Source organism: Curcuma longa, chromosome 19 (genome assembly GCF_044706935.1).
Source record: "Curcuma longa cultivar G26 ecotype Majalengka, Jawa Barat chromosome 19, ITB_CL_G26_1.1, whole genome shotgun sequence".
NCBI classification, from domain to species: domain Eukaryota; kingdom Viridiplantae; phylum Streptophyta; class Magnoliopsida; order Zingiberales; family Zingiberaceae; genus Curcuma; species Curcuma longa.
Window position 1 is genome coordinate 2,631,078 of NC_133879.1, and position 27,285 is coordinate 2,658,362.

General features: G+C 35.6%; 1 protein-coding gene, 1 long non-coding RNA gene, 4 other non-coding genes and 1 pseudogene across 6 annotated transcripts; 5 read left to right on the top strand and 2 right to left on the bottom strand.

The window, feature by feature from the left end:
- Positions 1-719: 719 nt before the first annotated feature.
- LOC141812771 (uncharacterized) lies at positions 720-2,363 on the top strand. The gene is made up of 2 exons (XR_012600328.1): positions 720-806; positions 1,698-2,363. It is a non-coding gene; the product is annotated as an uncharacterized LOC141812771 (long non-coding RNA).
- Positions 896-1,004, top strand: LOC141812813 (small nucleolar RNA Z103). The gene has a single exon (XR_012600346.1). It is a non-coding gene; the product is annotated as a small nucleolar RNA Z103 (small nucleolar RNA).
- Positions 1,055-1,151, top strand: LOC141812812 (small nucleolar RNA Z103). Its single transcript, XR_012600345.1, has one exon. It is a non-coding gene; the product is annotated as a small nucleolar RNA Z103 (small nucleolar RNA).
- LOC141812810 (small nucleolar RNA Z103) lies at positions 1,738-1,835 on the top strand. The gene has a single exon (XR_012600343.1). It is a non-coding gene; the product is annotated as a small nucleolar RNA Z103 (small nucleolar RNA).
- A 10,467-nt stretch (positions 2,364-12,830) lies between the features above and the next one.
- LOC141812811 (small nucleolar RNA Z103) lies at positions 12,831-12,928 on the bottom strand. The gene has a single exon (XR_012600344.1). It is a non-coding gene; the product is annotated as a small nucleolar RNA Z103 (small nucleolar RNA).
- Positions 12,929-23,446: 10,518 nt separating this feature from the next.
- LOC141812737 (uncharacterized) lies at positions 23,447-24,901 on the bottom strand (annotated as a pseudogene).
- On the top strand, positions 24,813-26,619 carry LOC141812779 (uncharacterized protein At4g15970-like; the record flags this gene model as incomplete). Its single annotated transcript, XM_074700768.1, is given in 2 exon segments — positions 24,813-25,197; positions 26,254-26,619. Coding segments are annotated over 2 exon segments (636 nt in total), but the record flags the coding sequence as incomplete, so codon positions are not given.
- Between the last annotated feature and the right edge of the window lie 666 nt (positions 26,620-27,285).

Here is a 27,285-nt window from a genome sequence, read left to right on the forward strand (position 1 = left end):
ATCAATCAACTAGTTAACCAAGTGACAATTAGATTGGTGATCCATGACCCAAAATGATTAGTTCAATTTAGATTGTGTCTGCATGACTTAATAAGGATTAGGTTGTGCTAGTTTAACCTCACCTAATTTGGAGGTCAAATTTAATGGAGGTGAAATCTAAAAAAATTAAAAAATATATTTGATTTTGTATATCTATCTATTTATTATTATTATTATTTATATTTTATATTTTTGTGTTATTTTATTTAAATAAAAAAGTTTACAAAATTAAAAGGATAATTATTTTTTTATAATTTATATATTCAAGTTTTAATATCCGAATAATGCTTTAATTGATTGGATTTCATAAAAATTTTCCAACCGCCAAGTAAAATTAAGATTTTAAATTTATTAAAATTTGAATTAAAATTTTAATATGTACTATTTTATCGTCTAAGACGGTTAGGATGACAAATTTATTGATTTTATCATCTCTCGTAGAAGGTGGTGCATACAATAACATAATAACATGATTTAAATCAATGTTAATACAGAATTATTAATTCATTATTACTCTTCCTCTCCAATACCATACGCCGCATTACACGACAAGTTCATACTTCCGACTCTCGAGCGGCGTGTCAACATCAAAGCCGTTGATACGTTTTACAATCCGTGCTAGGGTTTCCCCTCTCCCTGTATAAATATATTCACAGCGATTCACTCGAGCAGTCGTTTTATGGCGCTGCCTTTTTTCGTTGCTGTATTAATCAAATCTAGGGGTTCTTCGTCCTCGCAGCTGTCGTCTTCTAATTCCGATCTTGCAGGTGCGATGGATTTCGTTGTTCATCTTCCGGTTTTGTTAATTGGTCATTGATTTTGCTTGATGATTTGTAAGATCGAATTAAGTGATCTATTGGATGTGATGATCCTTTCCCCAAATGATCGACGTTAAACACCTGAGCGTCTTATTATTATACTACTCTAATTTGAGTAGGAAAATTCAAGCCAAGATTCTGATCTTCGTTTATTTAATTTTTATTTTTCACGGATTGACAGTTTATTAGTAGATTATGGTGAGATGATGAGCCTTTCCCCAGATGATCGACTATGAACATGCTGAGCGCTAATTTCTTCTCCCTTGAGGAGAGCAAGCCAGGACTCTGATCACCTTATTCTTCAAATTGTTTAAAGTTTTTCTCATTTGATCTTTTGTATGTTTGTGTAAATTATAGGTGGTCGCAATGTCTATTTATCGCAAGATTATTGATGGTATTTTAAATTTAGGAAGTTCCTTCGAGACGGAGGATATTTTTCCGGGTGAAAATATCCTTAACTCTGTTGGAGCAAACAAGTCATGTTTGTATAGTCCAGAGTTAACGTCACATAAAGAGTCTTTGGGTGTTGATGGATCTTCCTTCGATACCGAGGAGGCAGATCCTCCATCTCGAGGCGGTCTCATATTCCATCGCCTGGAATAGCAGCGTCGCTGCAGTTACCTCTTGGGATTGGCCATGAGACATATATTCTCCAATTTTTGAATTGGAAATTTTGATATTTTGATTTTTGATTTTTGAATTGGCAGGATTCCGTTTCTTATTTTTAGCGATATTAATGTCGTCTATTTGATGTGATGGTCCTCACGACTTGTTACTTTCCTACATAAATTTGAGTAGGGAGATTCAAGCCAGGATTTTGATTTTTTTTTTCATATGTAGATTATGAGCATTCCCCAGATTTGGTTAATAAGTAGATTATGGCGAGATGATGATCCTTTCCCCAGATGATCGACTATGAACATTCTGCGCGCTATTTTTATTCTCCCTCGAGGAGATCAAGCCAGGACTCTGATCGCCAATGCTTACAATTGAATTTCGGGGTTTTATTGATTGTGTAAATGGATAGTTCATGTTGTTTTAGTTTATTTTTTAAAATAGAACTTCGTCTGCCAATTTATGTAGAAAAAAGTGTTAAAAAATCACTGATTCTGGCGGAGGATATTTTTCTGGGTGAAAGTATCCTTAGTTCTGATGGAGCAAACAAATCATGCTTGTATAGTCCTGAGTTAACGTCACACAAAGAGGCTCGAGGTGTTTGATGGATCTTACTTGGATTCCAAGGAGGCAGATCATCTATCTTGAGGCGGTCTCATATTCCATCGCCTGGAATAGCAGCGTCGCTGCCATTACTTCTTGGGATTGGCCATGAGACAAATATTCTCAAAAAGATAGTGTTTCTAGATTGAATAGTTTTGGTTTTGTGGTTTAATCTTTCTCACATGTTTTAGAGAAGATAAAATAGGAACTGCAATTTACAAACAAAATGGATGGGAGAGACGTTTGTTCACTGGTTTCTGATTCAGTTCAGTAGTTCTGTTGTGTTTGTATCATTCTTAAAAATAGATAATAGTATCGTCAGCCATTGCCCGCCACTTCTATCTTATCACCATCCTCGAATACATTGGACCAGTCTGATATATTTCAGATTAAATCATTTTTTTATAATATATATATATTTTTCTCTATTTACGTTTAAATAAAAGAGAGAAAAGGCTAATTATTTTGAAGTTGCTAAAATATTTTTTCATTTTAATTTTTTTTTCCGTTTACATAGTGTTTAAAAAGAGAAAAGGTTGATAAAAAAAGACTAATCTAATAAAATAATAAAAATGTATTTATTAATAAATGTTGCATCTTTTCTATTAAGTTGTCAGTTTTAATTTAATTTTAATTTTAATTTATAAACCTTGAAAATCAAACTGAAATGTTAATTGTTTAAGAAGCGAGAAGTCCAACAGTTCTTTAAAAAGTTGATTAAAACGGTTGATTACTTTAAACAATTACCATTTTTCTCTTTTTCATTTACAGTGTTTAAAAAAAGAGAATAGAAGGTTGATTGTTTTAAGAAAAAGATGACTATCCTTCAAAAAAATTAGAAATGTCTTTGTCAATGAAAACGTCGCGGCTCCTCCCCACATTCGAGCTGCTTCTACATCTTCGTGTCAATACTCATCAACGGATTGTTGGTTTGATACTACCCTAACTGTCATATTTTTATGGATATACTCCTAAACTCTAACAGTCTATCAGTTCTTGAATTTGCGGATTGTTGGCAGTATGTGGATACTATCTCAATATTGCCGGCAAGAAATTGGGTTGGTTTTGGTCCATGTGGGTCTGATCTGTTGGGTTGAAAGAGGAGTAGAGTCCTTTGGTATCAGTAGTCTTCTCCCCTCTGAGTTGAATTGAGGAAGAGTCGAACGAAATTCGATTTACAGCTAGTCTTCCCCTTTGAGTCGAATTGAGGAATAGAGTCGAACGAAATTTGATTTACAAAGCGTGGAGTGCAATGGTGTAATCAAAATTCTAAACTACCTTGGCTAATTAGTAAGATTGACTAGACTATTTTAATTTTTTAAATTTTAATTTAATATGTTAAATTAAAAATTATTGGGCTGTACTGGACTGGAGCCCAATGAAGCTACACGTACCAGTGGTGGAGCGTTTGGGCTATCGAGCTATAAAAGTGATTTAGGAGGTCCAGTTGAGAAGCCAAATTGTTGAGTTGAATGAGGATTAGGGCTATTAAACACTCGGGAGAGCCTTGGGAGGTTAAGCCTACTCCAATCGGGAAGAAATTTAATCCTGCGTTGATTGGGGAGAAAAACTCAATTATGCTGAGGTTGTGGAGAGAATAAGAAATCCATTCTCGCATCAATTGGAGAGAGAAGCTCAATCCTATTGAAGTTGTGGGGAGAATAATAAGAAATCCTGATCAAGAAGAGAAGCTCGATCGCGTTAAGGTTGTGAGGAGAATAAGAAATCCAATCCCGCTCTGACCGAGGAGAAAATTTTTATCTCGTTGAAATTGTGGGGAGAATAAGAATGTAGAGGTTCAAAGGGGATGTTCGCAGTTAGGAATGTTCCCAATGTGATATATTGCAAAGATGTTCTCAAACGGAAACGTTCTCAAAGTGAGTGTACTGCGAGAGTCTTATGTATTGTGCTATGAGGATGTTCTCAATCACGAATATTCACAAAATAAGAGTACTATGCTTGGGGTTGATCACTTAGCTCAAAAGACTAGTGGAGATGAAGAGAAAATAATATAGAAGAGTGTCTTGATCCCTAGGCTTACGAAATCAGTAAAGTTAGGGTAGAATATGTTGGATATTGGGGTCTTAATGGACCAATACGGTTTTGTGGAAAAATCAAAATGTCATCAATTGATGAAAGTCGTAATTGACTTCAAAATCGAAATCTATGTTTCGCGTAGATAGATTTAGACTATTAATTTGCTCAAAATTGATTAAGGGTGAATGAGAAATTAATTGTTTAAAGTCAGCCCGAATAACATTAATTATTCATTAATGTTATATATATGGAAATGCATGGGAGAATAGTCCCACATCGGAAAGTTTCGATGTGTTTTCTTTCCTTATTAATGATGCTGTGTTAATGGAGTTAACACAAAAAGACCAGGTGTTCTCTTCTCAGGGGCGAGTAGGTGCTCGCACCTGTGAGCCCGCCACCCGCCACCCGCCACGCGCGCACGTGCGCACATGTGCAATGAGCGCTTTATAGGCGCACTTTGCATTTCGCACTTATGCATCGTCGCGAGGAGCTTAAATTTATGCTCCAGATGATATTGCAGTGCCTACGTGGCACTCGGGTGACGTGTCAGGCTCGTATCTGACATGGCAATGCCTATGTGACATCCACGTGGGCAATAAGAGATGACTGGACTGTTGATTGGGCGAACGGATGGCAACCGTTGATCAAAGAGGTGTGATGGATCGCTTGTGTTGCGATTTGGAGCGTTGGATCGCGAAGAACCATGATCTGACCGCTTGGGATGAGACTTGATCTGAAGCGTCAGATCAAATGGATCATTAGATCCAGATTCGATGGCTGATGACAATAGGCGAGATTTGAGGGTCATAACCCTTCAGATCTGATGGATGAGATTAAAGTAGGCTATGTGAAGGGTTACAACCCTTCAGATTGGACGATCCAGATCGATCCAGCCCAAAAAACACATCCTCTCACCCAAAGGGCATTCAACCTCTTCATTTGGTATAAATAGATCCCTCCAGATTAGAAATTTCATCGATCAATTCATCGATTCCTCTCTTCCTTGTGCATTCATCTCATCTAGTGTATTAGGAGTCCAAAAAGCCTACGAGAAGGTTCGCTGATCTCGAAATTTGGAGTGCTACTATTTCGAGACGTTCGTCGTTGTATCTTAGGAACGAATTGCTGCTATCCGTTAGCACCGTAGCGGAGCAATATCGTTTACAGAGATAGTGTTGAACACTAGCCTCGACGATCCGTATCAATTTGCGTACTCTGGAGCTACCGGAGACAACAGAATATAATAACTTAATATATAGCCAAGGGTTGTGTGAGAAGGTTGGATCTCAACTAGGAGGTTGGAAGCGAGAACTTGATCTTGGTCGAGAAGCTCAAGAAAGATAGATAACTTGATCTCGATCGAGTGGTCAAGAAAGATAATTCCATCCGGGTCGAGTGGCTAGGAGAGGAGGTTCGATCCCATTCAAGAGTTTGAAATTTAGAATTCGATGGCCAAGAGTTCGACTCGACCAGAAACGAAAACTCAATCTTGGTCGAGTAGCTTGATCTCGGTCTATAAATTGAGAGAGATAACTCGATCCGACCAAGAGGGCAGAAAAGATAACTTGATCTCGAGAAGCTAAGAGAGAACACTCCATCCTAAATGAGGGGCAAGGAGAGAATATGAGTACCTCAAATAGAGCATCTAGATTTTTTTTTCTTTTGATTCAAATCTATTTCAGCGATGCACGAAAGAAAGACCTCTCTCTCGGCTGACTCCTTTTGGGCCCTTGTGGTGTGGAGGAAGACGACATGCATGTCGAACCCTTGAAAGGATGATAGCTGTTGCGGTTGAGCAAGTAGCTTCCATGAAGGTGGCCATACCGAAGTGAGGAGATCCAAGGGGCGACAGTAGAAATTTTGACCGTACCATCCACCATTAATGGTATATTTGGCATTGGTCTGCTTCGCCTACATTGTCACGGACAACTACTGCTTTATCTCTTATTGCTTCTTTAAGTGGTAAAAATGAGATTTTTGTATTTCTTGTTGGCGAGCCAAATGTAGATGCAAAAAAAGCTAATCAATGTTGTGTGCTTCGACATGATGACGGAAGGAACAAAGCAAGCCATGGCAGCAACCCACACATGTTCTCACTCTCTTACGACCATCTAAGACATCCTTGGTCTTGTTGAAACACTATGAGGGGAGCAATGTCTTTCAATTAGATTGGTGTTCTTCCTCTCTCGAGGGAACTTCTTGATGGAGCAATGGAGGGCGTTGGTGAAATAAGCAAGGATGTGCTCGGGGAAAAGCCGAAAAGGGGGATGAGCTCGAAGATTGCCGGTAGGAGGTCATGGGCCTCAGATACCTAGTTGGTAGCGACTGCCTCGGCATAGTGAGGAAGGAAATCGAGGAGGTAGGTATTTATAATCTGCATGAAAGAAAGTTAAATTCTCAAACAGTTAGTGGTTACTTTATTGGTTACCCAGAGAAATCTAAAGGATATATATTTATTTTATTATCCTAATCATAATCCAAGAATAATAGAAACTGGTAATGCAAAATTTCTTGAAAATGGTGAAATTAGTGGGAGTGATAAACAATGAAATGTGGATATAAAGGAAGTTAAGGTAAATATTCCTTTATCTATTAATATTCCTTCATCCAGTGTTGTTCCAAAAGTTGTTCCAGTTGTTGAAGAACGTTATATCAACACTGAACAACATGATGAAGTATCCCTGAAGAAACTAACTCACAAAAATCTAATACAAATGAGTTACAAAAAATAGCATTGAGAAGATCTCAAAGAATAAGAAAAAAAATACTATTTCAAATGATTATGAAACTTATTTGCAAGAATTAGATTTTGAAATTTATAAAGATCCAATTTTATTTTCACAAGCCATAGAAGGTACAGAGTCAGAAAAATGGATCAATGCAATGAAATAAGAATTACAATTCATGTATGAAAATGATGTTTGGGATATTGTTCAATTGCAAGAAGGTTCTAAACGAGTCGGATGCAAATGGGTTTTTAAGACCAAGCATGACTCGAATGGTAATATTGAACGATATAAAAGCTAGAATTGTTGCTAAGGGATACACTCAACAAGATGACATTGATTATAAAGAGACATTTTCACCTGTCTCAAAGAAAGACTCGTTACGTATTATTATGACATTGGTGGCTCATTATTATTTAGAGTTACATCATATGGATGTGAAAATAGCCTTTTTGAATGAAAATCTTGAAGAAAATGTATATATGGACCAACCTGAAAGTTTTTTAATCGAAAAAAAAGATCATCTAGTGTGTAAACTTAAGAAATCAATATATAGACTTAAACAAGCTTCTAGACAATGGTATATTAAGTTTAATAATACCATCACATCTTTTATTTTGAAGAAAATGTTGTTGATTATTGCATATACCAAAAGATCAGTGGGAGCAAAATTATACTTTTAGTTCTTTTAGTCCTATATGTTGATGATATCTTACTTGCTACTAATGATTTGGGTATGTTGCATAAGACAAAAGAATTTCTTTCAAAGAATTTTGAAATGAAAGATATGGGCGAGACATCTTGTGTAATCGGAATTGAAATATTTCGTGAATTTTTTCTATTTAAAATATTTATTTATATATTTTTAATCAAATCTATAAAAAAATAATTTATCATTAGTTCTATCTATCTTTGCTATATTATATAAAAGCATATTTATATTTATCTTTGATATATATCAAAATAATGAAAAATCAATTTTGATGAATAATTGAACAAATATTTATATTTTTTGTTTATAATTTTGATATACCAAAATACAAAATAAATTTGTTATAAACAGTATAAAATTTAATCATACTCAAAATTTGATATATCAAAATTTTGATATATATTTTTTAAATATCAAAATTTTCAATAATATGATATAAAATTTTCATAAGGTAATAAGAATTAAAAAAACTTAGTGGTGTTGAATATGTTTATCTTCAAATATGATATGTCCAAAAAATTATAAATAAAAAGAATAAAAAAAATGGTAAGAATTATTATTTTTTAATATGATTAGAGTAAAAAACATTCACAACTTACTCCCATTATAACATACAAGGAAGAGCGTCGGAGATTTCCTTACGTCGTCATGGGTATATCTCTAATATTTCTGGATTTGATATTTTTTCTCTCCTCATTTTGATTCCGAATTCCCTTCAATGGCATCCGAAAATAATTTTGTACAAGCTGCGATTCCACGCTTTGATGGTCACTATGACCATTGGAGCATGTTAATGGAGAACTTCTTGAGATCCAAGGAGTATTGGTAGGTTGTTGAATCTGGAGTAGCAGAGCCAACAGCTGGAGAAATACTGACGAGTGCACAAAAAGCGAAGTTAGATGCATTGAAGCTGAAGGGTCTTAAGGCAAAGAACTATTTTTTCCAAGCCATAGATCGAGCAACTTTGGAGACAATTCTTAGCAAAGAAACATCCAAGGATATTTGGGATTGCATGAAGAAGAAGTATCAAGGGAATGCCAAAGCTAAGCGGGTGCAGCTTCAAGGTCTTCAGACAGAATTTGAGACTTTACGCATGAAGTCTGGGGAATCTGTTTCAGATTTCTTTGCAAGTACCATGACGATTGCCAACAAGATGAGGATATATGGTGAAAAGATGCAAGACGTCACCATTGTTGAGAAGATTCTTCGATCAATGACACCAAAATATAATTTTGTTGTCTGTTCAATAGAAGAGTCAAAAGATATTGATCAACTTACAATTGATGAGTTGCAGAGTTCGTTGTTGGTTCATGAACAAAAGCTCAACCAGCAAGACAAAGATTATATAAAATATGGATGTGAAAATAAAGTTTACAGACTCAAAAAGGTATTATATGGACTGAAACAAGCTCCACGTGCTTGGTATAGTCGCATAGATGCATATTTTTCAAAGGAGAGGTTTAAAAAATGTCCATATGAGCATACACTTTTTACAAAAATTGAAGATGGAAGGAAGGCCAAGATCGTTGTGCTGCCAATGCTATCACCAATCTAATTGTGTCAAGTCTTGCAACTGGTGCAAAGACTTCTTTGTAATCAATACCAAATTCTTGCTTGTAGCCTTTTGCAACTAAGCGTGCCTTGTATTTGTCAATTTCATCATTTTCTTTTAATTTTGTCTTGTATATCCACTTGACCCCAATTGTTTTATGCCCTTTTGGAAGATCAGTTAACTCTCATGTATTATTCCGTTCAATGGCTTTAATTTCTTCATCGATGGCCTTTCGCCATTTTGATTCCTTGACAGCTTCTTCAAAAACTGTAGGATCACAATCGGAAAATAGGGCAAAATATGTAAGTGGATCATCAGATTGACCAATTCTAGTTACCTCGTAATCTGCCATCCAAGCAGGTCTTCTTCTAGTGCGTTGAGGTAGTTCTTCACTTTCTGTTGTTGGCAAGCTTGGAATGTCTACTTCATTTTCTGATGAACGTTGTTGGTTATTTTCTGTTGTTGATTGCTGCTCTTCATCAATTCCATCAAAGTTAGTAGGTATTTGTTCTTCAGTAAAGTTGTTATTCCATTGCCAAAATTTTCCTTCTTCAAAAATCACATCTCGGTTGATAATAATTTTCTTAGTGATAGGATTATAAAGCTTATAAGCTTTTGATTGATCACTAACACCAAGAAATATACATTTTTCTCCCTTGTCATCAAGCTTGATCCTCTTCTGATCTGGAATATGAGCATAAGCAATACATCCAAAAATTTTAAAATAATCTACCTTTGATTTTTTATTACTCCATGCTTCTTTTGGTGTCATATTCTGAACTGCAAGTGTAGGACTTCTGTTTAATATATGGATACTCTAGTTGACTGCTTCAGGCCAAAAAGCTTTTGAAATACCACATTTTGCCAAAAGACTTCGCACCATATTTAAAATAGTGCGATTTTTCCGCTCACAAACTCCATTCTGTTGAGGAGTATAAGCTGCAGTTAGTTGCCTTTTAATTCCATGATTCTAATAAAAATTTGAAAATTCTTGTGAGATATATTCTCCCCCACGATCTGTGCGTAGAACTTTGATTGGATTGCCTGCCTTTTTGAGTCTGTAAACTTTATTTTCACATCCATATTTTATATAACCAGGTGGTTGATCAATAAATACCTTTTCTTGAAGATCACCATGCAAGAATGCTGATTTAACATCCAATTGGAAGATAGGCCAAGATCGTTGTGCTGCCAATGCTATCACCAATCTAATTGTGTCAAGTCTTGCAACTGGTGCAAAGCCTTCTTTGTAATTAACAGCACCTTCTTGTTTGAAATTTAACTCTTCAAGTATTTTCTTTAGCCAAATTGCTTGAGAAGCACAAACTGTTGCAGCTACAAATTCTGCTTCTGTTGTGGATACTTATTTTTTGGGCATTAGAATAGTTCAATTAGCAGCTAAAATTTTTATTTCACAAAAGAAGTATGTTCAAGAAATTCTGGACAAGTTTCAAATGGAAAATTGCAACTCTGTTAACATGCCTGCTGAAGCAGGATTGAAGCTTGTTCGAAATCCTGAAGGAAGGAAGGTTGACAACGCACTTTATAAGCAAATTGTTGGGAGTTTAATGTATTTAACAGCTACACGACTTGATAATCTCCACCTCATTAAAAAGTATGAAGTCTACTCATGTACTTGTTATAATAACATATCTCTTTCATCGATATTTCTTTTAACATTAACCCTTATTAGTTATGGGTCCCACTGTCCACTCAATTATCTTAAAATTATATCATATTAAATAAATATATTTTATAGATAAAATTTCAAACTAACCATTAAAAATAGTCGTTAAAAAACTAACCGTTTTATTTAATTTTTAATTTTAAAATTTATAACATTTTAATAAAAGTTAAAATTAATCGTTAATAAAATTTTATTCAATTTTAAAATAACTATTAAAACTAACTATTTTAATAAATATAATCAAAAATAAAAAAATACATGTGAAATTGGATTTCATATTCGAATAAACCTCATAATCGTAAGAAAGTAGGTTTTTTAGCTATGAGCCTAGCAAAAGAAAAATCGAGATAGGTTCCTGTAGGGTTGGATTCCCCCCTTTAAAATCGGACGTAAAGGTTTCCTTTCATCCGGCTCAAGTAGTTACCTCAAAAAAGCGAATTGTTTCTTATTTTAATAGTTTGTTTGAAAAACCCTACAAATAAGGAGCTACTCCTTACTCAAATTCCCACTAAGGACCAACGATTCATTCTTCTTTTTGTTACTTTCATTTTAAGAATTACTTATGATAAAATTGGATAAAGTATTATAACAACCTTCCACTCTACAATGGTATTTAACATCAATAAAGTATTATAATACCCCGTTAGAGCATCCATTTTGGATGTTTTAAAGAGAATAACATAAATTTAGTAGACAAAACATCTTATTCTTTTAACTTTTGAGCATTTTGAAATTGCTTTGTGAAAATATTTTTTAATATAATTTTTAAATTTTTATTAAAATTTAAAATATAAATATAAATAATTTTTAAGAATCAATGAGTATATATGATATAAATTTAAAATAAAATTAAGCTTTTAGAGCCATCAACTCAATTTTTTTTTAAAATTATAAATAAAATTAAAAATTATTTTAAATGAATAATATTAATTTAATATAAATCTATATTTTTTAAAATCATAAAACAGCTAAAATTTTATTTTATTTAAATTTTTTATTTTTTTAATTCATTATATCTTTTTTTATAATTAAATATTTTTTAAAAGAAGCAACGTGACTATGAATTTACTTGATACATGGCTCCCTGTGTTAAAAGATAAGGCCTTTTAATTAGTGGCTATTTTATAATGAACTCATGCATATCGTATTAGTTTAAATGTTAACATATATCATCTTTATATCCACGCGTCATATATATATATAATATATTAATATCTGCTTTTTATTAATATATAGTTATATTATGAATTCAATCATCCATCTTAATTTTATTTTATTTTATTTTAAATAAATAAACTCATCCTTCCAAGTTTAACTGTGTTAAAAAAATTGAACATTAATATACGAGTATTGTTGTATTATAACATCCCTACATTAATATAAATATAAATACTCTAATAAAATAGATAATCAAGCATTTATGTTCCCCAACTTTTATTTGGCTTTCAAACGCCAAGCAAATTAACGACAGAAAGCATCAGAAAATTTTAGAATCATTGATCAGAAAATTACTGTCCATAAAATAGCAGACCATTTTTTTTTCTTTGCCATGGTGATTCTGAAAAATCCTTTTGCTTTAACTTCACACTACCTTGATTGACGAGAGTACCAATCATGCACCAGTCAGGAAAACATAAATTCCAAGAGGAAGAAAGAAACGAAATCCTACCAATTCAATAAAAAAAAACAAATCATATTTTCCAATTCAAAAAGTTTAGAGAATATATGTCTCATGGCCAATCCCAAGAGGTAACTGCAGCGACGCTGCTATTCCAGGCGATGGAATATGAGACCGCCTCAAGATGGAGGATCTGCCTCCTTGGAATCCAAGGAAGATCCATCAACACCCTGAGACTCTTTATGTGACGTTAACTCTGGACTATACAAACATAATTTGTTTGCTCCAACAGAGTTAAGGATATTTTCACCCGGAAAAATATCCTCCGCCACGATCAGTGACATTGATGAGAGAAAATTCTCTTTTGCTACATAAATGGGCAAACAAACGAAGTTAAAACCTCGAAATTCAATAGTATGCATTGGCGATCAGAGTCCTGGCTTGATCTCCTCAAGGGAGAATAAAAATAGCGCGCAGAATGTTCATAGTCGATCATCTGGGGAAAAAATCATCATCTCGCCATAATCTACTAATTAACCATCGATCATTTGGGGAAAGGATCGTCCCATCGTATAGAAGGACCCGATATCGAACATAAAAAGGAAAAAGAAAACGAAAACACAGATCTTCAAACATAAAAGTAAAGGCAGAGGAGAGCTGGAAGAACCAGGTCGCACGAGAAGAAAAGGAACGCCAACGACCGAAACAGATAGCAAAAAACTGCTGCGCGAGGAGAATAGACATTGGTAGTGATTAAAAAGAGGGAGTCGCTAGTTATTTATAGATAAGAACAGGAAACCCTAACGCGAATTGTAAAGCGGATCAACGGCTTCGACGTCGACACGCCGCTCGAGAGGAATGAACTTGCGCTTCGTATGCGGCGGACGAAACGGGGTAAGAGAAGGGTTTTGTGTTGTTGGGCCTCTTAACTAAAAGCAGGATCCACTAACAACGATAGTGGCCCAATCAAGGCCACCATCAAGCTATGCACGATGGTTTGTGTTTGCCCAGTGGTGTAGTAGTTTGACCATGGTGGTGAGTAACAAACATTTCAATAAAAAGTAAAATTTATTCTTGTAGTGATCTTACACTTTTGATTTTATAATTATTTATGATAAAGTAAATTAAGAAATTATAATCGGTCACGATGAAGAAGGGTATTGTCTCGATTCTTTAAAATTTAACTTTTGTCCACTTCAACAAATTTGCTCCATTGTAATCCACTCAACTATACTCAAACATGTATACAAATGTATACAAATAGTGTTGTTAGGTCTCACCTAATTGATTTGATGAAAGTAAAACATTGCAAGACTAACAGCTACCCAACAAGCATTCTATCCATGGTAAATTACTCATACTTTAACATTCCATGTAGCATGACTAAATTATTGAATGCATGTTATGTGACAAAAGAAAAAAAACTAAATGTTATGCTATAGTATTATTTAATTAAAAGTATTATTTAGTTGATCCATAATGATTAATTTAAGAATTATGATATTTCTAACGTAAATAAGTTTTTATGGTTAGCATTTAAAATTTTTTAACTTTTTTTATATAATTGTATAAAAAATGAAAGACATAGACAATGTAAGGAACAATGCATACTCTATAAAAAAATAGAGATAGATTTTTGAGATGGAATTAAAATTTATTTTAAATTTAAAAAATCTTAAATGAATTTAAAATTATTAATCTGTTTTATTTAAATAAAATATGATGTAAAAAAAATTTAGATTGAATTTAAAATAAATTTGTAAATAAATGTTTATAAATAAAAAATATATAAATTACAAACATAATGTGAGATGAAATTATATTTATCAAAAAAATATTTTAAAAAATTTAAGTAGAAAAAATTTCATTTTAAATTTATATAAATTAGAAAGAAATTTATTAGATAATTACAAATTTATTATATTTTAATAAAATAAAATATCTGAAATAATTTAATAATAATTTTTAACCATACCTAAAATCTATCACAACGTGATTCTTTAATTTATTAGCATACTTCTCTCCAGGGCTGAGCAAGCGGGCGGGTCGGACGGGTTCGTGCGATTTTCCCACCCGACCCACCATTGACGGGTTAATAAAATTTAAACCCAACTCGATTTTTTTTTCGCATCAAATTCGGCGGGTGGCGGGTGCCGGCGAGTGGGCGGATTGGCGGGTTATCGAAGGTAAAAAAATGAATTTTACGGATGATAATTAATATAATAAGCGTCTACAAAAGAGTCTAAAATACAATCCACAGTTTTATAACTAATCAACAATGTTTATACCAAAATAGGAAGCATCTCATGGCCACACAAAAAAACAAGGATAATTCATAATTCAACACCAAAGTCCAAGTCCATGTAATTAGGAATTATCCAAGTTGGGGCAAAAAATCCAAAATGCAGCACTCTTTTGCCTACAAGTAGATAAATCAAAATTTGTTATATAATAGATTAATAGGACACAAGATTTAATTTGAATGACACCACTTACAAGTAGGAAAGTATGAGACTTTTAATCATCAAGACAATGCTTGCCATTTTCTTTCAATGCACCCTAAACCCTATACATATATTTTATTATTTGTATATAAATAGGCGGGCGGGTCGGGTTTAGTCGGATTTTAAAATTAAAATCCGAAACCCGCCCGTGTACAAGCGGGTTTGTCAATTTTCTATCCATTTTTATTTTTAATTTTTTTTAAACCTGCGGGTTGGCGGGTTCCGGATGCGGGTGGCGGACGGGTTTAGCGGGCCGGGCGGGTACTGCTCACCCCTACTTCTCTCCCTCTTCGTGAACCTTTCCAAAGAATGGCGTAGTAAGCGAGACTCACAGTTAATCAAAATCCTAATCTCTTTTCTTCTTTATCGCTTGTAGCCGTCCCAATATTGAGACTGCCTCACGTGGCACCCACCGCGTCCACTGGCGCAATCGCGTCGTGCAACCACTACCACGACCATCAACGTGGTCGGGGCGAGTGTCTACTTGTGTGGCAGCTGACGCGATGGCTGCTTTGGTTGCACGTGCAATCAACTGTTCAGCAAAAAAAATGAAATTCATTTTCCATCAAGTAAGATAATTTAACTTTTCAATCCATTTTCGATATCTTTCTAGATGTTTAAATAATTCTTTATCTATTGTAAGATCCAATTTTTTGAGTTATCTGAGTACTACAAGGTTTTACTCTTAATTTTTCTGTCTCAATTAATAAGTAGAGAATATATTTTTTGTGAGATAGAAATATATCATTTTTACTCCTCATAATTTCAACACCTAAGAAATATTTTAGCACCTCTAAATTTTTTATATAAAACTGAGTGAGAATGAAAGATTTGAGAGATGAAATTTCCATAATATAACTTTCAGTGATAATAATATTATCCACATATATAACTAACAGAATAACATCAGTTCACTGTTTGTAGAACACAGAATGATTAGATTTAGTTTTCTTCATACCAAACTTTTCAATAACCTGACTAAATTTTCCAAACCAAGCACAAGGACTTTGTTTCAAACTATATAAAGATTTTCGAAGACGACAAACTTGCCCCATCTCCCCCTAAACAACAAAACCAGGAGGTTGCTCCATATACACCTTCTCTTAAAGATCACCATGAAGAAAAGCATTCTTGATATCAAGTTGATGTAAAGGCCAATGATAAGTAGCAACAAGAGAAATAAATAATCGAACAGATATCAACTTTGCAACAGGAGAAAAAGTGTCAGAATAATCCACACCATAGGTTTGAGCATAACCCTTAGCAATAAGATGAACTTTTAGTCTAGCAATTGACCCATCTGGATTGACTTTAACAATGAATATTCATTTGCATCTAATAGCTTGTTTTTCTACAGTGAATATTCATTTACATCTAATAGCTTGTTTTCCTGGAGGTAGACCAACCAAGCCCCAAGTACCATTATCATCCAAGGCTTTCATTTTCTCTATCATTGTATCTCTCCAACCGGGATGAGATAAGGCCTCACGAACAGTTTTAGGAACAGAAACAGAGTCAAGTGAAGCAATAAAAGAGCAAGAAGAAGATGACAAACTATTATTAAAAATAAACGAAGAGATATGATAAGTACACTGGTGTTTACCTTTACATAATGCAATAGGAAGATCATCATTCGGAGTTGGATTTGATGACGAAGTAGTAGGTGCAGAACATGAATTAAGAGGTTGACGTCTGGAGTATACTTGAATAATAGGAGGCTTGACAAGAGCCGGTTCTAAGACATGTGTGGAGAATGTGATAAAATATACTAATAAATCATCATCTTCCCTTTGAGAAATCAGGATATGTGAGGATGAGAAATAAGGTGTATCTTCCATGAAAATAACATCGATTGAAATAAGATATTTATTAATACTAGGATAATAACACCTATAACCTTTTTGAAAATGAGAATAACCAAGAAAATACACTTCAAAATTTTGGGATGAAATTTAGCGATATGTGGACGAACATCTCAAACAAAATAAGTGCTATCAAATATCCTAAGGTTAACAAGATATAACGACTTATTAGGAAATAAAATTTTGTAAGGAATTTTACCATGAAAAACAGAGGATGACATACGGTTAATGAGAAAACATGCAGTAGAAACTGCGTCTGCCCAAAAAGAACATTCATTTGAAATAAAAGAGTTCGTGCAGTTTCAAGTAGATGTCTATTCTTACGTTCAACCACACCATTTTAGAATGTAGTATCAACATAAGAGGTTTCATGAAGCATACCATTCTTATTGGGCTTTTCAGGCCATAAAAACCGCTTTTTGCGTTGTGAAAACCCTGGAAACCCAGGCCACGGATCCGTACAAAGAACAAAATAAAACTTATACATGTTTCTACAACTCTTACATCTACATGAAGAGAGTTTTACCCTTGAGGCGTGCCCTTCGCGTATCCCGCTCTTCCTTTCGACGTTGGATCTCGATAGTGTCAAGCGTACACCCCTCTACACGTATCCACACAGACAAGAGGATGGAGACCAAAACTCTTGAGTGTGCTAGCACTCTAGGGAGTTTCGGCCAAGACTAGAGGAGAGGGAGAAGAGAAGAGCCAAGGAGGAAGAAGAAGCCTTCAAGTGGAATGAATGAAAAATAAATTTTTTCATTCATTCTAAAGTGGTCGGCCACTTTCAATGGGAGGGGAGGTTACAATAACCCATTTAATGCCAAGAGTTACAACCTCTTGGTAACTCCCATGAGGTGGCATGCTTGATGATGTGGAGCACCATCATTGGCCAACACTTATGCCACATCAACTTTAAGTCATTTGGTCAAGTCAAACTTGACCATGAGGTGGCATAAAGTCAAGTCAAACTTAACCATGATGTGGCATAAAGTCAAGTCAAACTTGACCATTAAGTCAAGTCAAACTTGACCATTAAGTCTTCCTTCTCAAGTTAAGTCAAACTTGACCTTCTATCTTCCAAGGTTGATCACATCAACTTAATTAGTCTAATTTGGATTACATTTAATCCAATTTGGTTCATCACATGAATCTAATCCTCTTGGTTCATCATATGAACCTAATCCTCTTGGTTCATCATATGAATCTAATCTCCATCTAATTGCCCTTTGTGTGTGATCCTATAGGTTCTTGTAATGTTGACAATGCTTCTAAACCAGGACTGATGTTGCTGAGAGATCGCCAGGACTGCGGCGGCCACCGCCTTGTTGAAGTCCTCTTGTGTCATGGCGACGAACTAGGGTTGAGGAGGCTGGGGAGGTTCGTCCGTCGACATCTCAAATCTGGGCAAAAGAACTTCCCACAGACGGCGCCAAATTATGTTCCGATTGAGAACTGCTCCGGGACACGTCACCGAACCTCCTCGTAAGTGACTGTGAACAGTGGCTGATGTTGGGGAGCAAACAGCTTCCACGTCGCCTGAGGCTCTGCGAGGGACGATGATGACCAGCGGCAGCTTCTGAGAATAGCCTGCGATCACAATGAACGTCAGTAGGAAGGCCAGGGGGGTGCTCTGGCGCGACCACTCCGACGATCAAGTTAGGGCAAGGGGAGGAGGAAGATGAACAGTAGAGAGTAGAGAGTAGTAGAGAATGTGAGAGTTGCGAGAGATACCTGTCGTCGGGAGTGGTCTTTTTAAGAGGAGATGAGCGTGCATACCTGTCACGTCATCATTTAAGGAATGTCTCATCATGATTAATGAAGTGACAGAAATAATCGAGCTCCTTGTCCCATCGCCGGTAAAGCGTCATGTTGTCACCATCTGAAAATGCAGCGGGGCATGCCGCAGAGAGATATCATTAAATATAGGGGGCGTGGGCTTGTCAGAAAATCATGATGAGGTGGGCCAGGACACTGTGTGGAGCGTGGTCAAACCAGGCTGATGACAAACGTAAGTACAAGCAATATGAGGTGACTTGGCGATGCGACGAGCGAATAGTAGAGGGGTATGTGGCCAGTGAGTAGCCGTGTGAAGAGAGTCGACTAGTGCGTGATCAGTCGGAAGGATTCGGTGAGGTGACTGCCGAATGGAAGGATCCGGCCAGGCTCCTGCCGAATGGAAGGATTCGGCCAGGCTCCTGCCGAATGGAAGGATTCGGCCAGGCTCCTGCCGGATGGAAGGATCCCGCCAGACTCCTACTGAATGGAAGGATCCGGCCAAGCTCCTGCCGAATGGAAGGATTCGACCAGGCTCCTGCCGAATGGAAGGATTCGGTTAACGGGTGGGGCCCCCTAAGACGGGACCAACTTAAGACTCAGGTCTGATCATGGTGAGCCCCTTGGTTTATCCCCGGAACACAAAAGATTTCTACAAATTAATGGCTAGATGTGATATTGAAGAATCAGAAGACCAACTTGTAGCAAGGCATACTAATGGGCTCAAACGAACTATCTATTATAGATTAAGTTGAGGTACAACCGATATGAAGGCTAAATGATGCTTTTCAATTGACTTTAAAAGTTGAAACAAGACTTCTAAGGTGGGAGTAACGAAGTTTGTTGATGTTCGGACTTTTTATCCACATAAGGCCGAACCTTCCAGTAAAGGTGCACCAAATAAAGGAGAAGGAAAGGAGGGATACAATATGACATCTAATGAGAATACGACCAATGCATGTTTCAAGTGTGGTGAGACAGGTCATTACATGAATGAGTGTCTAAGGCGAAGAAGCTGTTTGTGCAACAAATATAAATAAAGCAGATGAGGGGCAAGAGGATGAAGATGAAGCACAAAAATATGATGACTATGGCAACTATGAAAGAGAAGAGATTGAACCTGAGGATGGTGAATGTTTGGTTATTCAAAGAGCACTCGCAACTCCTAAGCAAGGGAATGATCAAAATCGGCTTCGATACAATATCTTCAAAACAAGATGCAAGTCAAATGGAAAGATGTGTTCACTAGTCATTGATGGAGGTAGTTGTGAGAATTTTATTTCTAAAGAAATGGTGGACAAGCTCAAACTCTTAGTGGTGCCACATCTTCACTCGTATGCAGTCTCATAGATAAAGCGGGACAATGAGGTAAGAATTGCCAACAAATGTCTTGTTTCTTTTTCTATGGGAAAAAATTATTATTATCATAATAAAGTTTTGTGTGACATAACCCCTATGAATGTTGGGCATATATTATTGGGTAGGCCTTGGTAATTTGGTAAGGGTGCTATTCATGATGGATGAAAGAATACATACACCTTTTGTATGGGGGAAAAATATAAATTGTTCTTTTGCCTTGCAAAGATTTTTACAAACCCAAATCTTCAAAAGAGGAGGGAAATACAATTCTTACTTTGTCACAGTTTGAAAATGAAACTTGAAGAAATAGAATCGTGTATGTCTTGGTTGCTAAAGAAGTCATAGGGGCCAAGCAACTATTTGGAAATGTCAAAGCTCTCTTGGAGGAATCCAATGATATACTACTTGAGGAGTTACCTAATGACCTTCCACCTTTGTGAGAAATTCAACATCATATAGATATGATTCCTGGAGTTGGACTTCCAAACAAATCACATTACGAATGAGCCCAAAGGAGCATGAGGAGTTAAACCGACAGGTACTTGATTTATTAAGCAAGGGGTTTATTCGAGAACGTTTAAGTCCTTGTGAAGCCCCACCTTTTAACTCCAAAGAAAGATGTTTTGTAGCATATGTGTATTGATAGTCGAGCACTCAATCGTATCACTATCAAATATAGATTCCCCATATCAAGAATTGATGATATGTTAGTTGGTGCTCAAGTGTTCTCCAAACTTGATTTGCAAAGTGGCTACCATCAAATTAGAATCAAACTAGGGATGAATGGAAAACATCATTTAAAACAAGGGATGACTTGTATGAATGGATCGTCATGCCTTTCGGGTTTTCTAATGCTTCAAGCACCTTCATGAGGGCAATGAATTAGGTTCTTCACCTTTTCATTGGAAAATTTATTATTGTTTACTTTGATGATATTCTTGTTTATAGCCAAAATGTGTGTGACCATATGGAACATCTAAGAACTATTTTGATGGCTATGAAGAAGGCAAAACTCTGTAAACCTTCTAAAGTGTAATTTTGGGACTAGCCACCTAGGTTTTTTAGGCTTTGTCTTAACTCCTTCAGGTGTGATGGTGGATGATGAAAAGATCAAAGTTGTCCAGCAGTGGTCTATTGCTCAAAACCTGCATGAAGCACATAGTTTCCATGGATTGACTTCATTTTATCATCATTTTATAAGGAATTGTAGTACCATTGTAGCACCATTAATATATTGTTTAAAGAAGGAGTTCTTGTGGACTTTAGAGGCAGAAAGAGCTTAAATGTCATCAAAGAAAAGCTCTCCAGTACCCCTGTCTTAGCACTCCTTAATTTTGAGAAAATCTTTGAAGTGGATTTTGATGCATCCCATGTGAGAATCAGGGGAGTACTTAGTCAAGAAGGACATCCAACAACCTTCTTTATTGAGAAACTAAATGAGATAAGGAAGAAATAGTCTACTTATAATGTGGAGCTCTATGCAATTGTTCAAACACTTTGACATTGGCGGCTTCATCTCATTCAAAGGGAATTCATTCTTAACTCAGATCATGAAGCTCTCAAACATATAAATTCACAAGCCAACTTGAATAGAAGACATAGTTGGGTCACATTCCTACAAGAATACACTTTCATGTTGAGACACAAGAGAGGAAAGCTTAACAAAGTTACCAATGCACTTAGTTGAAGAGTTGCATTTATTAATTCGATCACTGTGGCAGTGGAGGGAGTTGGTGCCATCCGAAATATATATGAAGATGATATTGATTTCTAGATCATTTACGAAAGTGCAAGGAAGGAGTACACGAAGATTAGTTGCTACAAATAGTTTTCTTTTTAAGGGAGCGCATTTATGCATTCCCAAATATTCTCTCAGAGATTAGAGAACTTCATGGTGGAGCGCTTGGTGGACATTTTGGATGAGATAAGACTTGGTTGTTGATTAAGGAGATGTATTTTTGGCCTACACTTTATCGAGATATTGTGAAATTCATGAAAAAGTGCCGAATATGCCAAACTTGCAAGGGACAAAATCAAAGCTCGGGTGCTTGTACTCCCTTACCTATTCCCAATGCTCCTTGGGAGGCTATTAGCATGGACTTTGTTGTTGGATTGCCAAAGACACAACAAGGTATTGATTCTATCTTTGTAGTGGTGGATCTCTTTTCAAAAATGAACAAGAAGACCATAGATGCTTCATATATTGTTGATTTGTATTTAAAGAAGTCATCAAACTTCATGGACTCCCCAAGACTATTATGTTCATGATTCAACATATCTTAGTTATTTTTGGAGAAGTTTGTGGTAGAGATTGGGTAATAAGCTACTTTATAGTAGCATATACCATCTTGAAATGGATAGACAAACTAAGATTGTGAATCACACATTGGGAAACTTACTTTGAAGTTGTGCTTCAAAAAGGCCAAAGCAATGAGATACCATCCTTTCTAGAGCTAAGTTTGCTTATAATTCTGTTGTGAATCGCTCTATAAGAAAAACTCCTTTTGAAGTAGTGTATGGGAGCGATCCTTGTCACTATCTGGACTTTGTTAATGTTCCTACCCTTAGTAGGGTGGTTGAAGATTTTGCAACAACAATGGCAAGGGTTCAAGAGGAGGTTAAAAACAAGCTTCAAGAAAATAATAAATCCTATGAAGAAGTTGCAAATACCCATAGAAGAATTAAGATTTTTAGTGAAAATGATCTTGTTTGAGTTTATTTAAAGAAAGAGAGATTTCCTACTAGACAGTACAACAAACTCAAGGAGAAGAAGATTGGACCATGACATATTTTAAAATAATAATAATAATAATAATAATAATAATAATAATGCCTACAAGGTTGAACTCTGATCACATATATATACTCATCCAACATTCAATTTTCAAGACTTGACTCCTTTTCATGGAGAAAATGAACTGAACTCGTAATCGAGTTCTTTGTCACCTAGGGAGGATGATGCAGGGCAGATCACCAAAGACTAAGAAGTTGTAGTCAAAGGTTGGGAAGTTGAAAGAATAGTTCGCTAATTAAATAAATTACAAAGGCTTAGTAATTGAAGTCAAAAGCAAGGGAACGGATAGGATTATAGAGAAAGTTGTGCCAACGTTGGAAAAACTCTACCACTTTATTATTGCATTTAATTTAAGTCTTTAAATAGTTTTTGTGTGAAAGAGTTGGGAGGATTTTTGGAATTAATGATGATATTGAGAATAGAGTTGTCTATTTTCTTTTGAATGCTTGTTTTGTGAAGGCTAATTAGCATATCTCCAAATTATCTTTCTATTTTCTTGTTGTCCAACTTCCCCTTTGTAGAACTTCATCACCTATGAACATCCAACAGTGTCGATGATAACAAAATAAAACGTCTATGTAATAAGTGTCATAATAGAAAAATTTTAAAGGAAAAGGATGTATGTTATCATCTCGTAAAAAATGAATTCACTTGTGGCTACAAGCAATGACATGCACATGGTTACTTCAATAAGTAATGAACAACCATTACTTCCTCCATCCATTTACTACTAGTAGTTGCATATCTTCAATTTCTTGTCATAGTTTTTTTGTTCTTCTCATTGGAGCACATTTCATTAAAACTTCCATTGTATAATCTTCTAAAGTGTTGATTGCATGCAAATCCATATGCCCTCTCCTTACATGACTCACTTGTCACATTATACTGTGATTTGAGATTGAATAAAATATGAGTAAAGTGATCATCAACCTTTTATATCTTTTTTATATTGTTTCTATTCATATTATAATAATTTGTATTAATCTAATAAATATAAAAGCAAAACAAGTGAGATGTCAATATGATATAATAAAATATTAATAAATAAATAATTATGATGACTTACATTGACTCGAGTTTATTAGTTGTCCACAAACTCTCTAGTATCTTACTTTCTTTATGTATTCATTCAAAAATCTTAAATTCATTAACTTTTCATCCTTAAATGTTACATCAAAAATATCATATATCCATCATCTGTAATATATACTGAGACACTCACAACAAATGTAATAATGACTCTACATGAATTCATTAAAAATTAGCACAGCAAAATAAATTGAATTCATTTATATTTTTTTCCCAGCGTCTACGACAAAGTCGTATGCTCATCTTTAGTAACGACACTCGTTAATTTCAATTGACAATTCATCTTCTTTTACTGTCACAATGAGATCAAAATTATTATTTTTATTAATTTAAATATTTAAAATTTTCATATCTAATTGATTTTAAAAATGAATGATTTTTTAAAATTTATCTATCGAACAAATCCAAAAATATTCATGATAATTCATCCAACAACCAATCTCTATAGTTGAAAATTTATTATGTAAATTCAGTTTTTGCTTCTACTGGATTTCAAATCCTTATACAGGGTGAATCCATCAAACGTCGCTGCATCATGTTCGAGGGTCATAATTCAACGTTAAGATTGTCACGGAACAAAATTAATCCAGAATGAGTCATATTTAAAAATCGACCCGTGGAAGTTTGGAGCGAAAGGGGACCATGATCCTCGAGACATAACTGAGTTGAGTACGATGTAATATATTTACATAAGAGAACAAAAGTTCGAATTCTGACGAAGTCAGACAATACCTTCCTGTATCGTGACCAACTGTAATTTTTCGATTTATCTTTCCATATATGATCGTGGATTGACTGTATGAGACCGCTAAAGTGACGGAGTTCTTTTTTTAGAAGAAAAGAAATGGATCGTTAAGGTGGTGAATTTTTTTTTTTTTTAAAAAAAGAAAGGGACCGCTAAGGTGGTGACGGAGTTTTTTTTTTTTTTTACAGAAGAAAAGAAAAGAAAGGAAAGGAAGCCGTGGCACGGGGCGTGGACCTGCCCAATTGCTCGATTGAACCTGCCCAATTTCCCAGTACCGTTAAGCATTTGAGCAGAGGAACGCGGACTGCCGAACAGGCGGCGACAGATCGACCCCTCTCCCTCAATTCTCCGTCCTCGGCGACCTTCATCCGTTCCTCGACTAAAATACGCACCAATGAAGGGGCCATCGGGAGTAAGGGCCCGACTTTCGCCAAGGTTCCCGATGTCTCCTCTCAGTCCCAGATCCGCAGCTTATCTCTCCGTCGCGCCCCGCCGCTGCCTCTCCACTCTCCTATTCCTCGCCGCCATCGCATTCCCCTGCCTCATGCTCTACCATGCTGCCGGCCTCGGCTTCCCCTTCACGACATCGTCCCACTGGCCGAGCCGTGACTATCTTGCCGCTTCCTTCGATGCCGCGTTTCCGGACCAAGACACCGACCAATTGGTGAGACCCCCTCGTGATCCTATCCTTCACGCACGTGGGGAAATAACGAGCTAGGGTTTTAATATCCTTTAATTATTTGATAGATTAATTCTACTCTGTATCACATTTTGAAGTTAGAGCCGTTTATTGATGATTTCCCCCGATATTTACCTCCATGAAATCATTAAATTATTTTTTTAATAGAATCTGTGAAAGTAAATTTGTTTTCAAAATCTTTATGCCTTGTGCACAAATTGATCTTGTTGTGCCTAGGTTAGACTGACAGCAGTGATTGTCTGAGTTTACAATCTAATTGCAGAATCAGGTATGCGCTCTACAATCTGCTTGTGCAAATGTCTACTTTATTAGTGTATGAGCATGCTAAAACCTATTTGTTGGGTGAATTTTTTTGATCACTTTCTAGGATACTCTCTAGCTACCATTCCTTTGATGTTGAATTTCTACTGACTCCAGAGCCATGCCTGACGCACTTTATTGAACTGTTTTTTCACTGAATTTGTGTTTGAAGTTTATCCGCTTCTACATTTTTGGCTTTCTCCTGCTAGAACCTCAGCTTTGGGAGTTTGTGCATGTAAATGATATGCTTTGTTTTAATGATTCTGAATGCTAAATTTAATCGAATCATCAATTTTTCCAATATGCCGGTCTCAAATCCGGATGAAAAAGGGTGAGGGTTGTGTATTAAATTGCCCGTGAACATGGATTTTTAGACAAATATTCAATGAATGGATCAATTTTTCCAAAAGCATAAGCTATTAGGGAGGAATCTACTTATACTTTTATATTCTCAACACCCTTCATTTTGGCAAAGTTGAATTTGTAGACAAGCCTAATACATGGACTGATATTGTTGCTTCTGCTTAATGCAATGTTAAATCTGATTGGATGATTATCTGCCCCATGAGCTTATTCTCTCAGTAAACCACCTGATTTATGCTATTTAATACAATATGAATAAATCATCCCCCCTAATTTATCTTTTTAACTTGTGTACCTGCAAACAATTGTAGCTTTTGCACCTTTCTTCTTTACAGAAAATTATATATCTGCTTGCAGGAAAAGAACGATGTTAAGCTTGAGAAAGTTCTGAAAGAAGCAGCTATGGAAAACAAAACAGTAATATTAACAACTTTGAATGCTGCCTGGGCTTCACCTGGTTCTATTATAGATTTGTTTATTGAAAGTTTTCGGACAGGAGATGGAACACGCAGACTTCTGGACCATTTGGTAATCATTGCCTTGGACAAGAAAGCGTACATAAGGTGCATATCCTTGCATACTCACTGTTTTGCTCTTTATACTGAGGGAGTGGATTTCTCAGATGAGAAGATTTACATGACTGCTGGATATTTGTCAATGATGTGGAGAAGGATAGAGTTTCTGCGTGTTATTCTCGAAATGGGTTACAACTTTATTTTCTCGGTAAAATTCTCTTTCCTATGATTGGCCTTTGTAATATTATATTCGTTCAAGTACTGATGTGTGAATGTGACCATACCTTCACAGTTTTTTTTTGGGGGTGGGGATGGGGGTGGTAAGCTTCAGCATTAATGTGAATAAACACTAGATTCTGGATCCTCTTGTTCTCTAAGTATCTATTTCTATGTAGACTATCTTGCCTTTTGTTGTTCATAGCCAAGTTTACAGGTGATGCTCTATCGTTAAACTTTGTTCCTTGTTCCTTGTTTGTGCAACATATTTTGTTAACCCTTCTTTTATCTGCTGCAAACTCATATAAGATAGAATCATATATATCTGCAAATTTATGCGTGGAATGCATGCTTAGGATAATAGCTTGCTTGAGTGTATGAAAGTTTATCCAATGAGATAGGCATTAAGTTGTCCATATAAGCATCAGTATGATCCCGTGAGGACTCATTGTTATCCATGCTCTTACTGCCTACTATTCTTTATATAGCTTTGCATATAATTCTGTTAGCAGGAACTGCTAATGTCTTGTTCCACTGATACCCTGCATGTTGGACTGATACTTTGCATGTTGGTGTTGCTATTTCATATGCATGAATAAACAATTGCAATATATAAAGTAAAACAAAACACTTACAATTGATGTCTTCCAATTGATGT